Raw genomic sequence first — 18,867 nt, 5'->3', positions numbered from 1 at the left:
TTTCTATTCATCAAAGAATCCTGAAAGAAAATGTATAAGGTTTCCACAAAAATATTAATCAGCACAACTGTTTTCAACATTGAGGATAATAAGCCATGTCGGGTCAAGTCAAGGTCACACATACTTGTCTTGTTTCCCTGGTAACTGTAGTTGTATCCTACAGCGATCAGCTGCCCGAATGACATAGTTGTGGTTTGAGTAGTAATCTCTGTAATTCATGGCCCAACCAGTGCTTGAATGTGAAAAGTTTGGGTTTTCAACCCAGAACCTGAACCACCATTTGACCTTGACCTCCAGTAATACAAAAAAATGAGTTCTAGCACCAAGATTCAGTCAGACTTTGACTTAGCTACAGAAATTTGACAAGGTAGATGTTTGCGCAAACATTTTTGTCTGTATAACAGGAACTTACTAGGTTTAGCATTAATGACGACTTTATCTCCTGAGTGCGAGGGGGGAAAACGGGAGTCGCCCATCTCGTCGCTGGAGCCAAACTCTACAACCTCAACCAAACTCAAAGGAACGCTCCACTTGAGCAGGAAGCGCTGTCCTGAGGGGACACCTTCACCTCCAGCTCCCACATTCACTCCATCCTGAGAGGGGCTGAAGGAGAGAAAAGCTAGTTTAATCAGGCAGAGGAGAGATTTATGTGGAGGAAGAAGGTTTTACTGTAAAAATGTAGAAATTAAAATGTTTTCTGGAGTGATGTTGTCGTGCTAAACAGTTCAGACTGACAGTTATTTCAGATAATGGATATGTGTAACGGCTCATACCGCCAGTTGGGGGTGGCACACATGAGCACATCATTCAGAAGAAAGACTCTTCGTTCTTTTGTCTTAATGATCTCCCCACGATCATTATAAACGGTTTCCACAACATCATCAGAACGAATTAGATAACGGCTGCCGCTGCTCAGCAGCTGAGAGACAGAGAGAGGGATAAATGGAGAGAGAAGCAGAAACAGCAATAAAAGGACTGAGCTGGGAATTAAAAATGTAAGGGTCCTACTTAGTCGCAGTCATTCATCAATTGACCCTGGACACACACACACAGACACTCATCCAAATTGGTCTGAGGGTTGACTTGAGGAACAAAATGGAAAGTAAAACATGCTAAAAACATTAGCTTCTACTTATTACATCATTAGCTAAAGCAGACCATAAAAGCTCAACTTAACGTAATTTAGAGAGAAAAAACACACCTATCCATCCACATGAAAGAGCAAGAAGTGCAAAGTTTAGCAAAATATATCAGAGCTCCCAGACGGTGTGGAGCATTCAAGCTGGTTCTGTTTAGAGGATTGGCTCAGTACTGACTTCATATCAGCGACAGCTGGGCTTTGCTAAAATCAGACACACTCTAGGTTTAACCGCACCATGTGAAACTACCAAATGTCAAATAACGAATTAGACGAAACACCCACACACGTATAGATTCATACACTTTTTTGAGGTGTACTACTACGATCAATCAGAGGACAAGTTCTCATGCCAGGTCTTTGAGTAGAGGGGCTGCAGTACCTTGTTGAGGTAATGTTCATTCACAGCCTTAGCGATGTGTCTGATCTCACAGCGCTGATCTGCCTCTCTTTTCCTCTCATTTAATTTTTCGGCAAGTGTTTCCAGTTCAGTGAGAGCCATCTGAAGCGGAAGACGGTCGGGATGACCCACCGGCGTGTTTTTTAGCATGTCCTACACAAAAGATAATGGATGTTAGCCTGCGAAAAGTAACAGAAAAACTGAATAAATAAAAATCTAAGCATCTATAAACAGTTCTGCCTCATGTGAGTTTGTGAACTACATGAAAGTGCCTCCATATCAGTGACTGTTTATGTGATGCGGATCAGATAGAAAGAGGCGCCCTCTTCAGGAGATGTCAAGATTTTTTACATATTTTAATAAACTGGAGCACGTTTTTTTTTTATACTAACAGAACTAAAAGTCTGTGTGTGAGTGTGTGTGAGAGATAAGACGCACTTGCAGCAGCAGTATAAACTGAGGGAACCGCTGAATAGGCTTCATCATCAGTCCATAGAGGGTCAGACGGTCTTTACTGGTCTCCTGACGATGCTATACACAAACAGAATCAGCAAAGCTCAAGAATGAATTATGAGCAAAAACATACACTACTGTTCAAAAGTTTGGGATTTAGATCACCAAAGCCTTGAAGCTTATTTTTGTGAATTATGTAACAGAACAGCGCAGAACTGGTTTACATGTAATTACGGCACCACAGGAATATTCTGGACTCCTTTGGGATGTCTCACCTTGAGGAAGTCAAGGAAACAGGGCTTAGCGGCACACGCCTTCCGCACCACTCCCATTGCCAAGCTGAAGTTATTCACATATTCACTGTAAGCATCCAACACCATGGACTTAGAAAACTGCAGAAGAGACAGAAAGAGAGGTGACGGCACTGATATGACAGTGGAAACCATAATGCTTTTTTTATGAACTACAGTTTCTACTGTTGCAGATACATTTTAGACACACAAACACACCTCACAACAGCTGGTTACGGGTGGAGAAGGTTTGTACATGTAGAAACTCAGATAAAGGGTGTGGTGTGTGATTAAAAGTTTAGAAAAGGAGTTTAGACGGCGCAATATTAATGTAGTTCTTTTTACCTAGAAAAAAAGACATACAATTTTATAAAACTTTGATATCTCACCGATGCTACAAACACATCTCCGATCATTTCCAGCTCATCCCAGTCGGACACACGGCTGGCCAGTGCCATCTGGAACAGGGCGTGGCACTGCAGGATCTCCCGAATCCGATAAAACATCACCTTGCGCTTGCGGTCACTCAGTAACCGAGGCTCAATCTCAGCAAGCGGCTTCTCATATTGCTGTTATGTGTAAAGCACGTAAAAATAATTTACATTATTGGATAATTAATGTGTGCAGAAACTAAAATAAAGGTTTTACATTACAATGCATTTAAAAAAAAACTAATTTCCACTGCAATGTAAACCAGATCAGACAAAAATAGTACAAACCTCTAAAATTCTCTTCAGAGCTTCCAGATAATTCTTCTCACTCTCTAGAATCATCTCCAGAATGCATCTCCTCATCACCTGTTTACATGTTCATGCACACACAAAAACAACATACAGGGGCACTCAAGTCACACTCAGAAAATGTATGCATTTATTTTAAAGAAATTACTTTATTCATATGTTTTTGAAAGAAGTTTCTTTTGCTCAACAAGACATTTATCTGATCAAAAAACAGTCAAAACAACAACATTGTGAAATATTATTACAATTTAAAATAACTTTGTTTGTTCTATTTTAATATATTTTAAAGTGTAATTTATTCCCGTGATGACAAAGCTGAATATTCAGCAGCCATTACTCTAGTCTTCAGTATCACGTGATCCTTCAGAAATCATTCTAATATGCTGATTTGGTGCTTTGTCTTATTATAAGTGTTGAAAAGTTGTGCTGCTTAATATTTCTGTGGAAACCATGATGTATTTTTTTCAGGATTATCTGATAAGTAAAACAGTTCAAAAGATCAGCATTTGCAATCTTGAAATCTTTAATAATGTAAAAGTCTTAAAAGTCACATTTGACTAATGCATGCTTGCTGAATAAATATTAAGAAAAAATACTAACCCCAAAAGTTCGAACAGTACTGTATATAAAAACCCTGGTCAACAGTTGATTAAAAGTCACTGAAAAATTGGCTCAGAAAAGGCAGATAAGGCTGTGTAAAACAGAACCTGGTGTTGAGAGAGCCCATCAGGTGCAGGTCCCAGCACCGGGTCCACATTAAAACACTCCACCTCGATGAACAGATCTGACTCTTCATCAAAGCAGTTGGGTTTCTTCTCTAAGGAAATAATGATGAATCAAATGAATTAAACAGATGGAGGCTTTTAAATCAACCATTTGTGAATTAAGTAAGCTGGAGGATGTACTACTGTGCTCTTACCATGACAGAGAGATCTGGTGCGGATGAAAGATCGTCCCTTTCTCACCGCGGCTTTGGTTTTCTGCAGACCATCTTTAGTCCCATCTTTGGCTGCTTTTACAAGTCGCTGCATCTGTAACACATGCAATATGTCTCAGCAATGAGTTCTGAACTACAATCACTTAAAATAACAAGGGGGGAATTCACTAAAAATGAAATAAGATTCTAACTGTGCTAAAAATTATGCAAATCAAGTAACAGTACACAAAAACTATATAAAGAAATCCATACATACTGCAATCCCCGATTCATATAGGCAAAGTTAGCTTCAGGAATACTGCAGACAAATGCGTCCCAACTCTTTTGTGAATTCACCCCTGAGATTTCACATCATTTTAACAGACATTCACCATGGAGACTAACTATCCAACTAAAACATAAGATCTCAACAAAACATGCATCCAAACACAATGATCAATCGACACTGACACCAGATGAGTAAAATGAGGGATAAGAGAACATGAAGACTGATGGATAAATAAGAGAAACAGTGACTGCAACTGCAGCTCCGCAACTGCAAATCTGCAGAACTCGACAGATTTTTCCAAAAGTAGTCCCATTATACCAATATTTAATAAATGTTGTGCCCTGCTGTGGCAGTCACTGAAGGGCAAAATTGTATACCAACAATGTTTTCAAACACAGAATGACATGCGAAGCCAGAGGATGAATGAGAAGTAAAATTGTGTACAACATTCACTCTCCAGAGATGACACCAGCTACATCTATGGAGACACACACATATATTTAGTGGGAATGATGGAGGTCTGGGGGTTAAACAGAGGAAGCCCACCACCAGGACGACTAGCACAGAGAAGAAAGAGCTCCTCCAGGGATGGAGAGCTGTCAGTCAGGCTGACATACACATTCTTGTTCTTTTACCTTTTGCTCATGTTTGTGTTTGAGCTGCTGTAGCTCTACTGTCCCCACTGTGTTTGCCATGAGATCTCGCATCTTTCTCTCATAGTGCTCTTTCAAACGCGCCAGATCTTCAGACAGCTGAACGGGGGGCAGAGAACGAGTTACTGCACACAGCCGCCATCACTCCTTCACTCCCTCATTCTGTTCAGAATCTCACTCCAGTAATATACCTAATGTTTATATGGCATGCTGTTGTTTTCCATTTACTGAAAATAAAATTCCATAATATTTATAATAATTATTTTCTTTAATGGCCAATAACCAACATTACAAAAATTTGAATCAAATGAATTCTGAAATAATTCTTAAATACACCATTACTTATTTTAAATAATATTACATAAAGATTGTGCAAGCATAGTGAGGCATGGGACAAAATTATTGCTGGTTACAAATGATGGCATGCCACAGATATGATTCAGAAATATTACTTAAAAAATATATATAAATAAATTTTAAAAAACTTGGAAAATTCCCTGAACACATTTCATTTTGAGCACTTCCTCACAAACGAATCTTAAACCTCTCACACACATATACACTCTTAAACAAACTCCCACAAATCCCTCTCTCAATGACGGTTTACAAATGATGACTCTAAATTTGTTCTGCCACTTCAGAAATAAACCAATGCCTTGGCCAGACTTTGAAATAAACACACACACACACACACACACACACACTCAAATAAACCTCTTCTACTAAATCAGTGCCTACACACACACACACACACACAAACAAAAACAAAAACATTACAAGCTGATTGAAGTCTTTTCCCGTTTTTAAATATTAGCATGGGGCCGTGGGCAAATGTGAAAAACCTATGATCCCGGCATCAGATCTCATTACAATCTCACACACACACACCTCTAAACTTCTATCCCACTGCATCTCTGCTGTTCAAGCCAAAGAAACAGCAGAGAAAAAAAAGGAGAGAAATAATGAGACAGACAGAAGCAGTATGAATACATACATGCGTTTTCTTGCTGGGTGCACGGCCCCTGACAAAGGCATCTGGGAGGCCATTCTCTCCATGTCCATTCTCTGTGTCACTGGCTTCCTCGTAGCTCTCAAACTCACTGGAGCTCCAGCCGTTGTCCAGAGAGCTGCTGCCGCCCTCTTCCCCGAACTCAACATCATCATAGATCATCTCATCTGGGTCTGACTTGCACATAGTTTTCACATTATTCAAAAACAGCCCCCATTCTATCCCTCATGAGCTGTAACAGCAGAGCTGTCAGTCACATGACACCATCTTATTGCTGAGCAGGCAAATTTTACTCTCAGTTTTCATATCTCTCACATTTTCATAGCCAGTCTACAGGGGTGGAAAAATAATTGCTTTATAGATGCATCAATTCGCTAAAACAATTCTAGATCAATCAATTAATCTGAATTTGAATGTAATGATTAATAACTGTAGTTAAAAAAAAAAACTGGATAAAACAGATACAAAATGTGCAATGAACTTGTCAGCTGTTAGCTGGAAGGTAAATAAACATGAAGAAATACATCATTCAATAAAGACTAGATGAACACACCTGTAGTTGATCCAGAGTTCTCTCTTGGTACATCATCATAAATCACTTCATCTGGACCTAAAATAAATAGAAACATGCCAACAAACACACATGGCTCAAATTCTCATGTCCAACCAAACCAAAGCAGTGCAGGGGGTCTCAGAGTGCGTGAACAGTATATGTGTTAATGAATCCTCTGAAGGAAGTGTAGCAGTTCTTAGCGAGAAGGAAGGAAATGTCTGAGATTCTCTTCAGAAACAGGAAACACAGCTAAATGAGGCAAACAAGGCTTTAGGGCCAGGCAGGTTTGTACAGCTTTTTTTCCTTAATAAAAGAAACCATCATTTAAAAACTGCATTTTGCATTTACTTGCATTATCTTTGTGTAATATTAAAATTTGTTTGATGATCTGAATCTTTTAAGTGTGACAAATATGCAAAAAACAAAAAAAACAGGAAGGGGGCAAAAACCTTTTCACACCACTGTACATTTGCATGTAAATCTAAGCATTTTATCAGCCTAGCAAAATGCTGAGAACTTACTCTCCATCCAGGCCGTGTTTGCTGGGTCTGACACCCACTTGGTAAGAGCATCTTCCTCTCTGATGACTGGACACTCTTCACTGAAAACACTGGAGATGCCACTTGGAATTAATATTCATAAACACTTCCCTTTAAAATATCCATCTGTGATGGCACTGCAGTATTCAAATATTATTACGAGAACATGAAGTCCAAACCGTTTTGTACACGAGCATGCAAACCCAAAACCCCCACACAAAAATAGAGGAAAAAATCCCTAAAAGTACTTCATAGTACAAAAAGTTGCATAAAGCAGAAGGACATTAATATGCATTCGACATCTCAGAGGAAGTAAAGCAGTACTGAACATCTGTGCGGTCTCAGTCACCTGTCCACTGGAGTATTTCCTGCTCCCACCACAGTCACTGCAGGACACAACAAAACAATTGATGCATTAACAGAATAGCACCAACAAACACATTCAAATATGCTTCATAAAATTCTTAAAATCACAAAGGTGAGTTCAGACAATGTCAAAACCCAAAAAATGTGCAGGTTTATAGCTCGAACACCATTACACCACAAGGGGACAGTAATGTGCTGAGTGTGTCTGCTACAAGTTTCAACACACCTCCTCATCTCTACCTACACTGCCAGTCTAGATGAACTTGCCTGGATGTAAGTTTCTCATAACTGTAAAAACTTTGTACCTAAAGGATTAAGCTTAAATGCATGAAATTATAATTATAAATTGAGCATACCTATGAATTAAGTCATAAAATTTAAAAATAATGATGAATAAAATCTATATATAGTGTGCACATGAATCTATATATTCTAATTTAGAGCAAAGGGTGGCCACTTTGAAGAAACCTAAACTATAAGATTTGATTTTGATTCAACATTTACACTGCATCATTTCCATTTTTCGAAATATAACACTTTTGATAATACTACTGCTTTATTGACGTGCCAGTTTTAAAGCAGTTTTAAAAAACAACTACTAATTATGATAAATGTTAGAAATGGTTTTGTAAAAAAAAAAAAAAAAAAAAGTGTATACATTTGAGAATACTCGTGTAAAATGTAGTTAACATTCAGGCTACTGTTACACTTAATAGAAAACAGGAAACCTCATCACAGCCAAAGCCACAGCTAAAATTATCCCCAACTTCCTCATGGCAAATCTTAAGAAAAAGAAGAGACAGAGCGCATGAGAGAAATTAAGTGAGAAAGTAAAAAGAGAGAGGATATGTATGGTGATGGTGAACCCCTATTCCAACCAGATCAATGAAGAGAATAAATGAAATGGAAACAGGTGGGAATAATCTCTCTTTGTACCATCTTCATCCATAGAGAAGTGTCGGATGATAACTGGGGTGGTGTAGGTTGGTGGGATCACCGGCACATTTGAGGGCGTTGCATAACCACAGGGCACTGGCACTGAATACCCAGAGGGCAACCCAGGGCTACTGGGTACATCCTGAATGTCTCTTTCACTCTCATTGGCTGGGGGAGAGTAGGGAGGGCCGCTCTGCTCTGACAGCAGATGCTGCTGGATAGGGGCGATGTCAATCACAGAGTAGGGGCTGACTTTGAGCTTGGAGTTGGACGCAGAGGTGGTAACCACACCGGCACCTCTGTTCACTATTGATCAGAAAGTACAGTGACTTATCAGGAAAGTCTGAGACTGCAAGACTTGTAGGAAAGTGAAAATTGCATTTCCATTGGACAATACACAGAAATCTCAGTTTATGCAGCTATTCTAGTGAATAATCTTTGTTAATTCATATTATTTTATGTGGGAGGAATTCCTGATACAACTAACTGAAGATCACCTACATTAACAGTTAGAGAGAAAGAGAAATTACAGAAAGAAAGAAAGAAAGAAAGAAAGAGACTGATGTAACCTCAGAAACCATGGAAGAATTAAAAAAAAAACAATTGGACGCAGAGGGCTGCCACCAAAATGGCTGTAGATTTGATTTCCAGACAGTTATACACAAATCTGTTGTAGTTGGGGGATTGAGAATATTTTTTGTGTGCAAAGAAAACAAAAATAATGACTTTATTCAACAATTTCTTCTCTTCCATGTCAGTCTTCGACACGCATTCATGAGAGTATAACGACGCATGACGCAGGAGATGGCGTTCTGACATAGAGCAAAGCAGTTCTCACTGCGCCTTGTTTACAATGCGTCATGGTACTCTCATGAATGTGCGTCAAAGACTGACACAGAAAAGTAGAAATTGTTGTATAAAGTCGTTATTTTTGTTTTGGTTGAACCATTGATGTCACATGGACTATTTTAATGATGTCCTTACTACCTTTCTGGGCCTTGTACAATTCAGTTGTGTGTTGCCGTCTATGCAGGGTCAGAAGATTAACAGAGGTCTTACGGGTTTGGAACGACATGAGGGAGAGTAATTAATGACAGAATTAAAATTTTTGGGTGAACAATCCCTTTAAGTTGAAGCATATCTGAGATTAAGTAGTGCTGTCAATAGAATAAAATAATCATAATATTGAGATTTCTAGCTTTAAAAAGCAGCATTAACTAATTCATTTTAAAATCAATGTCATAGATAAAATAATTCATCTTAATATCTGTGCCTACATGTAAACTTACCGTCCTGCTCGCTGTCAACAGCAGCTCCTATAGCGCCCTCTGATGGTGGAGGAGGGTCTCTGTCCTGGCGTTCTGCTGCATTCTGACACAGCTCTATGGGAGGAGGGGGTAGATCACACTGTGGGAAGGGTGCATGAGCCAAAGAGCTGTTATTAGTGGGGCAGTCCTGAGGTGGAGGGGGCAGATCAGCCTCTGCAGTGAGTAAGTTCTCTGGGTTTGGACTTGTTCCATTTACGGGTGCGTCCTCGGCTGTTGATGAGCAGGGTGGATGCATTAAGATTCCCTCAGGTTCAGGGGGTGGCCGATCTGCCTCGGGGGCTTCATCACCACTGTCATCAAACTCAAACGTCTCACCTTCATCTTCGTCATCCAACACTAAAGAGAGAGAAAGAGATAGAAGGTGTTTTGCCGTTTCCATCGCATTGTTTTACGGATGTCGAGTATGGTATAAACTAAAAATTAGTCTGTGAATGGAGTATTTGTGGTTGCGGTTCGTTCCCGCCTACCTCTCTGCCAACCCAGGGTTCACAAAGACACATGTTCGGATTTTTAAGAGCAAATTCTAATTTTAGGTTATGTACAAGAACCCTTTTCTCAAAATGCCTCTAAGAGTCACACATGGCACAAAAAGTTATAAGGGAACAGTGAAACAAAACCAAACACCAAAACTGGTGTACAGGAAGCACACATATGCTGAAAGGAAACAGGGTCAAAAAAGCACACTGCTTATTTTCCAAAGGGCTGAAGTGCTAAAGAGGAAACATGTCTACTGGAACCAGAGAACAAAAGACAGCGAGAAAGAACTAAAATTAAAATATATTGATCAAAGATTTCTCACTCATGTGGTTTGGTTTGTATATTACATGCTGCCATTGCAAAACAGGCTACTTACACTAAATTTCAAAGGACAGTTTACCCAAAAATGAAAATTCTGTCATCATTTACTCACCCTTATGTCATTTCAAACCTGTATGATTTAGCTTCTTTTGTGGAATGACTTACATTGTGGTCTGTTAATCACATAGCTATTAATTCGGCTGTTGTATGAACTAGTACTATGATACTGTCATGGAGCTTTTGTTCTCTTTTTAAACTGGAAAACTTCACTTTGTTTTTAATGCAAGAAAAAAAAGTGGAAAATGACTAATTCTACTAAATTTGCATTTTTGTGCAAGATGAAACAGTCATACAGGTTTAGCACAACATGAAGGTGAGCAAATTACAGAATTTTCATTTTTGGGTGAACTGTCCCTTTAAGGAAAGCTTTGTCTGAGTCGGTCTTTAATGATCCTACATCAGCAAAAAACTGAAAAACCGAATGGCAGCCTTACAGTATGGATGAAAGACATCCAAGAATGGAGGACCGAGGAATAAGAGAGGAGACAGGGAGGGAGCCCTTGATGGTATAAGGCCATTATGAATCAAACACTTGGCAGTTCATGGATTCTCTTGACCCAGTGACTCACGCTTTAGAAATGCGAGTAATGTGAGAGTCCTTTTCCTCCATTCAGCTCTGGATCCCCCGTCCAATCGCAGCCTCCCTCACGGGGCTGAAGTGCACACAGTGGCCATTATACTAGACTACAGTAATTACGCCCGTTACAGAGTTTTACAGACAGTTTATTTATAAAACAAGACTGCATATGCAGACAGTAATATCTCTAAACCACTCAAATTCATTACATGGAGTCTTAAATAATGTTTGTTTTTCCTCTCACAGGGATAATGAGAGGAGTGGTAAAACTGAAAGACTCTGGACCTCTGCCCAGGAAACCATGTTTCCGCTGACGGAAACGGTTATCTCTTAAAGTCGATAAATCCACCATGGCGTGCTGGTACAAGGTTGCTCACTGGAATAGCAGAGATTCCAAACATAGTGAAAACACGCTGTCCTCCCACTTCAGGCTGCAGAGTCCAAAAACAACCTTGACAGATCAATTTCCTATGCTGACTTCCATAAATAAAGCATTTCTAATTTTAAGCCACTTAGAGCCAGGTTGGACACAATTATTAGCACCCAATTTTTTTAGGCTTTCTGACCCCAAGACTCAACTTTGGCCACTCAAACTCTCCTCCTCACCGTACATTAGGATGATATAGACACATGTCCTCTTCCAGGCAGATTCATAAAATTTTCTGTTGATTGGAACCTCTTAATTATTGCCCCGATGGTGGAAATGGGGATTTTCAATGCTTTAGCTCTTTTCTTACAGCCACTTTCTACTGTGTGAAACTCAACAATCTTGTTCTGCGCATCATTATATTCTTTGGTTTCACTGCTTGTGATGGATGATTAAGGAATTTGGCCCTTGTGCTCCTCATATTTATAATCCTGTGGAACAGGACGTCATGGCTGGACAATTTCAAGCTCCTAGTCACCCTGGTGTGCTAAAATTTTTAAAATATGAATGAGAATATACTTCAGAGATATTTTACTCATAAGCATTTCTAGGGGTGCCAATAATTATGGGCAACATTTATTTCATCATGAGATTTTCTCCCCACTTTTAATTGTTTTACTTCAATGAAAGGTTAGAATTTTTGTGATTTTTTTTAATGAAAGGTCAAAAAGATCAACGATGTAGATTTATTTTCACAGCCGCCTTTGCTCATATTTACCAAGGGTGCCAATATTAGTGGAGGGCACTGTATATATAAAAATATATATGAAGTGTTTGAATATATGGTTAAATTCTACACAATATCCTAAAAAAAATTTAAATTGGCTTGAACCAAAGATCTCACTGGGGTCATATCATACAATCTGACCAGCAACAATTTTAAAGGATAAAAAAAACTGTACAGTGTGAACCCATCTTAAAGTAGTTTGGTTTACCACTACGGTTACTTGACAGGTGGGATGTGATCTTTATTCATTGTGAGCTGGTAGGAGTGGCGTCCCTGCATGCCTTACAGCTACCCATGACAGTCGGCATGCAAACAAAACAATCTCCATGTACCCAACTTGGCATTCAGTAATGTGAATGAACAGTTTACAACAAAACAAAAAAGGATAATCTGACTCCATGTTAAAACAGCAGCAAAGCTTAAACGCATCCTGAGGTCAAACTATGACTTGACTGAGCACCTGGTATAGGAGTACAGGGCAGAACAGGTATGCAGAGCTCCACTTGGCCACATCCTTAAATCCTTAAGAGGAAATGTAAAAGGTTAAGTGTTCAGGAAAGGTGGAGGGGCTTCAGATGAGCTTTTTTGTTTAACTGTGTGATGGGAAAAAACACTAGTCTGAAAAAAGTCATTGAGGCATGAAAAGAGAGAGTGACTTTATCAGCTTTCTGTGCTAATGAATGGAGTAAGAGGGAGATAAAGCACGTGGGAGTTTCCATATCTTGCAAAGATGACTGACGGTGAATATTTATGCAGTAAGAGCTTTAAAATAATGTGGAAAGTGTGCAGTTTTAGTTTAAACTTTAACACCAGCTGATCAACAAATGGGTCTCATTCCTTACAATGCTGATCCTTTGATTAGCTGTTTTCAGCAAAGATCTCAGAGCTACAGACAGTGTACAATCATAAAATGAATACCAATTTGCTGACTAAAAATGAACCTTTAATGGAAATGATGTTTTTAAACTGCTCTACTGAATAGTGGTCTACCAATATATCACATTTTTGTCATTTTAGCATTTAAATTTTTTCGCATGGGATGATACTTTTTTCCCCGGTTTGGCTGATAAGTGTCAGACTTTTATTTTGTCATTACTGAGAACACTAGTGCCTGAAGACATATGCATAAGACCTCCATTCTCTTCATTAGTTTATGGTCTTTAACAGTTCTGTCTAATAAATCATTAGACAAAACCATTTTTAAAAAGAAAAGTAAACATATATGAAAAAAGTATTATAGCGTTTACCTTGCTTTTATTAGCAATATAAAAGCAAATGCAATTGGGATTTAGCAAATATGGATTTAAGTCTAAATCATAATTTCAGTTTTTAAAGATCTAATAACTATTTAATTCATTAATTGGTTCATTTTCATTTATTAATTCATTATTATTTAATTCAATATAAATGAACTGAATTCAATTGTGTAGATTATGGCACAGTAAAAATGAACCATCTAGCGTACAAGAGGTATGCACAAAGACTGGTCTGAAATGACATGAGAGAGTAAATATCAGCAGAATTTTCATTTTTGGGTGAACTATCCCTTAAATTATAGCACTACTTTAATCAGGTAAACTAATCTTTCTCTCTGCATCAAGACAGAGCCTCTGTTTTCTGGCTGATTTTTTTCACCTCCCCAGCATTCGTTCTGGCGTTCCTCCACTCTTCAACCCACACGCTCCTTTAGTGGCTGAGCCATGGAATGTGTTTACACTGTTCATTCTCTTCTCCCTATCCTTCAGGCTCCCATAAGCATGATATTCCAGTGCAATCGACACAGTGAGAGTGAATATGACCATGACACCGGTCAGTAAATCTTGCTTTTAAACACTTTAAAAATGAACCGTTCCATTTGTGCCAGACATTTTTAACCACCATCTGCATTTACACACTTATCTGCTTGTCAGCGTAAACGCAGTGTGTGTGTGTGAGCTGTAAGAGGACAGTGCTGCTTACGGTCAGGTGGAGGAGGGGGGAAATCCTCCATGTCCATGCTGAACACACTCTTCTGAGATCAGGGAAAGATCCTTCACCAACTCTTACAAACCTACAGGAGCAGAGACTTTGTTGAGCAAAAATTCTGTAAATGTTAATAGAAAGTCAAAGCAGTTTTGTTAAAATACTATTTTTCTATGCAAAAATAAAAGATTATGCCAAACTAGTTCAAGTCAGCATAAAATATCAATTCAATTTTGTAAATGCATGTTATTTATCTTAGTTAATTTCTTCTTTATTTTTTTTGACATTGTAATTTTTAAATCAAAATGTCCTAACTCAATCTTCTAGTGAAATTGACTTCTCTCTGGTGAAATACGCTTGACTTCTCCAATCATTTAATCCGGACCTTTCATACAATCAGCTGCAAGTTTGTATTCAATTTAAAGTTTAATTCTATACAATTAACAACCACTGTGCAGAACCAAGTCCCCGCCCCAACATGTTTTTCAATTTCTGATAATCCAAAAATCTCAGTCCGACACTGACATAACGGGTCGACCAGTGGTGTCAGTTAGGAGCAAATCGTCTCCTCACAATTTACCAACCCATCACATCTGCGCTGACTTACTTCAATCATATTCAATCCTGATGACTCTCATAATCTTGCCTGTTTGTTCATTTGCACTGATATGATTTGTGTTATCGCAGAAAAGTACTCCACCAGAAAACCTCACTGCACTTTTAGCAAGCTACACTGTACAGTATGTCAAAGTCAGATATGTAATCAAGTGTCACATGATGCAGTGGAGGGGCAGCTTGTCACTGTTGGCCCACTTATTACATCCAAACTGCAAACACACGTTCATGCACAGACATGAGCGACCCCCCTCCTATCTGTGACAGTGAGAGATAGAAAAACCCTTTATCTCTTTCTGAATCTCTTTCTCACACACATACAGACAGACACAACAGTGCTTTCCTCTCAACTGTGTTTCCAGATGAGGATCAGTGGAACAGTGAAGTAATTCTGTGGAATAGAGGAGTTTCTCATGAGGCTGCTGTGTGTGAGACCCTCAGGGTCAGCGAGAGACGAGGCGGACTGACTGACGCACGACTGTATTATCACAGACAATAAGATCCTGGCACAGACACGCAAGCTGTTCTCCCACTATCACAGTACTTAGTACATTCTACACGACACGACTCATGAGTCACTAACAAACATGACGAAAAGAAAATCTGTTTTGCTGATAGTCATTTGAAACATTTGGAGTGACACAGAAAAACAATAAGTGACTGCCTACAGTTTCAACAGCACGGTTCCAAAAAACATTTTGTTTCCACAAAAGAGTGAAGCAGGAAAATTGTTTTCAATACTGACAATAATAAATGTTTCACCAAATCAGCATATTAGAAAGATTTCTGTCACGTGACACTGAAGACTGGAGTAATGGCTAGTACTGAAAATTCTGCTTTGCCATGCAGGAATAAATCACATTTTACAATATAACAAAAACATAAAAACAACTGCAGAGCACGCCACGGAGGCAGCCATCAGCGTCGGCGCCATTGTGCAATTATTCAAATAGATAATGTAATAATATTAACAATATTACTGTTTTTACTGTATTTCCCCCCAAAATAAATGCAGCCCTTTAAGCATATGAGACAAAAAGCATTAAAAAAAAAACTCAATTATTCCAAACTTGTGACCGGTAGTGTGTGTGTATGTATGTATGTATGTATGTATGTGTGTGTGTGTGTGTGTGTGTGTGTGTGTATGCATGTATGTATGTATGTATGTATATATATAAGATAAAAGGCATTTTTTACTTCCAGAACTTGACTGTTGCACATAATTGCAGCTTCTACTCATGACACAGTCTGGCAATGGTCTAAAAATAAGCCAGGATGCTGACTGCTTGTTTAGTCTACACACTCTTTGAAGCTCATCTTTCTCTCTCTCACCCCACAGACTACATACGTCATAACAATGTAGATGAGATATGAAAGAAATAAGAACAGAGGTCTACCTAACTTTGGGTGGGAAAATCAGACATGTATTCTGCTTGTTAAGTTGACATAGTTGTTAATCTACGAGTACAAAAAGTTGTCTGTAGATTTTATATTTACCTTATAATACCTATTCAAATGTATGGTATGTTCCGATTTCGTAACATATTTCTGATAAAGTGTGCTTTGTGGGAAAAGAGCAAACACACACACCAACCAAAAGGAAACAGAACTATGACAGAGTGTGTGAAGCTTGTAATAACAACCCACCTGTGCAAAACAACACAAACATCAGAGCCACATGCACAGAAACACTAATTTATGGATCAACACTAACACAGCACATTTGCCTTCAGAGTATCATGACACCATGACAATATTTCACTCAAATGACAGGTAGTTAAAACAAGAGGGAGCTTTAAATGACACGCTTCAGAGGTCTGTGGCTTTAGGAAAGGCCGCAATGGAATATAAATTCACTCCTACATGACAGTCTTGAGATTTCTTTCTCTGTTCTGATGAATCGACAGACTGTAAATCCTGCAGACCACATTACCGCTGCTGTGAAACAATCAACACTGAAACAGTCATTCATTACTGATGATCGGGATATTTAAAATAAAATGATATTAACACCTTCATTTTTACTCTAAATAATACCCTGAAAGTCAAATGGATTCTTTTTTTTTACGAAATGCATGACAAATCAGAAAAGTTACTGTGCACACAAAGTTCTTGTGCAATGTGCATGAAACATCCAGAGAGTTGGGAACAGATTTGTTAGTGCATGAGTGTGTATCAGCATTGACCATGATGAGCTGATCAATGTTTAGTCTGAGCTTGACTTCTGGGTGTGTAACTGTTCAGGCGAGGAAAAAACCCTGCTGTTTAAATGTGGCTGCAGGGCTTCTGCCAGTCTGCAGTTTCCTGTATCAATTCAGACACGTCTGAGAGAATGAAATCCGTTTCTTAGTGTAACATACACAGACATGCCTCATTGCACACATTTAACTTCATTTTTAAGACAAATCTATGGAATGTGTGAGACCAAACCTTCATAATTCATTTTACATTATTTAATTGATAGAGTAAACAGCATTATGTTACAAAGCTAAATTTAAGTCTTAAAGGTCTCCTGAAATGCTTAGGGTGGGTTGCACCAATAAGGATTAATCTAAAATCTAGATTAAATCAAGGTTTATCTAATAACTCTGTTGCACCAAACTTTAAACCTTGTTTAAAAAAATAAACAGGTTTACATTTAAACCATCATCTTGATCCTGGATTTAATTTATATTTAAGATAGATTAACTTTAATCATGTTGCTCCATAACTTTAAACTCAGATTTAAATCTAAATTAGGGATTCATTTTAAATTTACAGGTGAGGAGGTTTAAAGAAAATAAAGTGCACCTACAGTTACAATTATGTGGCTGATTGAACAAAGACAGAAACAGCGGGTGTGTTGTCAGGTCTCAGAGAGGTGTTTATTATAAATAAAAATGAAAATTAAAGCGTACTGAGCCAGCGGATTTTGAGGGTCGTTGCAGCCCATAGTAAACTGGCGTCTGCAATCGAGTCCGGTATGTGAATCCATCACTTGTCTCGGTGCATCTCGCGTTACGACAAAGAAAAGAAGACAGGATCGCGGCCGCGCCTCTCGTTTCTCACGCCCGCTCCACACTTGCTGTTGAACGGTGATCAAACGGACAGGGCGCCACTGTCACGAGCGGAGGTAGTTGCTCCGCGAATCATGCCAGTTATTTTCTCTTATCTCGATTGTTTTGTCATACGCTATACTCCATTAATTTATACTATAAATATATTTCCAATATTTTGAAATCCGTATGCACTGCCTCAAAGTTTTGATTGCTTGCTTGATCAGCTGTTTGATCAGCGGTCTCTCAACATAACGTTACGTTAGCGGTTTATAAAGACGGTGGAACTTTTACAAGTTTATTTCCTTTATCGACAAAAGCAACTTATGTCAGAGACAGAGGATAAGGAATATTAGCATTGTTGCTGTTTAATTACATGACGAATCCATCATGGCGGAGAAAATTATTTGTTGTAGATGGAGGTTTTAAATCGCAGGTTAGAATTCGAATTCCCAATTTGTTAATCTAAGTTTAAAAGTGGTGCAACACAACTCGATTTAAAATAAAACCCAGATCAACAAATCCTTGATTAGCTCTAAACTTTGCTTAATTTAATCCTTGTTGGTGCAACCCACCCTTAGAAACATGCAGCATTACTCTATAGCTGCGTTCGAAAACGCATACTTCCATACTATATAGTAGGCGAAAAACAGTATGCGAGGCGAGTAGTATGTCCGAATTCATAGTATTCGAAAAACAGTAGGCGAGAAGTACCCGGATGACCTACTACTTCCGCCCGAATTCCGTAGCATGCATACGATGGACACTTTACTATCCCATGAGGCCACGGGGGAGGAGGCGACATACAGTGGGTACGGAAAGTATTCAGACCCCCTTAAATTTTTCACTCTTTGTTATATTGCAGCCATTTGCTAAAATCATTCAAGTTAATTTTTTTCCTCATTAATGTACCCACAGCACCCCATATTGACAGAAAAACACAGAATTGTTGACATTTTTGCAGATTTATTAAAAAAGAAAAACTGAAATATCACATGGTCCTAAGTATTCAGACCCTTTGCTGTGACACTCATATATTTAACTCAGGTGCTGTCC

General features: G+C 38.6%; 1 protein-coding gene across 1 annotated transcript in view; it reads right to left on the bottom strand.

The window, feature by feature from the left end:
* LOC107583663 (rho guanine nucleotide exchange factor 10-like) overlaps positions 1–18,867 on the bottom strand; it is a 49,647-nt gene that overhangs the window by 22,879 nt on the left and 7,901 nt on the right. Inside the window, exons 2-19 of the mRNA XM_016269945.1 lie at positions 14,159–14,249; positions 9,572–9,946; positions 8,283–8,588; positions 7,330–7,366; positions 6,963–7,051; positions 6,442–6,498; positions 5,874–6,061; positions 4,862–4,978; positions 3,941–4,052; positions 3,729–3,838; positions 3,001–3,078; positions 2,671–2,850; positions 2,267–2,383; positions 1,977–2,069; positions 1,521–1,691; positions 774–919; positions 403–603; positions 125–208 (exon numbers count right to left, since the gene is read on the bottom strand). Coding sequence (XP_016125431.1) covers positions 125–208; positions 403–603; positions 774–919; positions 1,521–1,691; positions 1,977–2,069; positions 2,267–2,383; positions 2,671–2,850; positions 3,001–3,078; positions 3,729–3,838; positions 3,941–4,052; positions 4,862–4,978; positions 5,874–6,061; positions 6,442–6,498; positions 6,963–7,051; positions 7,330–7,366; positions 8,283–8,588; positions 9,572–9,946; positions 14,159–14,195 — 2,498 coding nt within the window. The 5' untranslated portion in view covers positions 14,196–14,249. The remainder of the gene's footprint in view (positions 1–124; positions 209–402; positions 604–773; positions 920–1,520; positions 1,692–1,976; positions 2,070–2,266; positions 2,384–2,670; positions 2,851–3,000; positions 3,079–3,728; positions 3,839–3,940; positions 4,053–4,861; positions 4,979–5,873; positions 6,062–6,441; positions 6,499–6,962; positions 7,052–7,329; positions 7,367–8,282; positions 8,589–9,571; positions 9,947–14,158; positions 14,250–18,867) is intronic.

Source organism: Sinocyclocheilus grahami, unplaced genomic scaffold (assembly GCF_001515645.1).
Source record: "Sinocyclocheilus grahami isolate Dianchi unplaced genomic scaffold, SAMN03320097.WGS_v1.1 scaffold54.1, whole genome shotgun sequence".
Lineage (NCBI taxonomy): Eukaryota > Metazoa > Chordata > Actinopteri > Cypriniformes > Cyprinidae > Sinocyclocheilus > Sinocyclocheilus grahami.
Note: the sequence above shows the minus strand (reverse complement) of the source record. Positions and strands in the feature narration are given on the sequence as shown.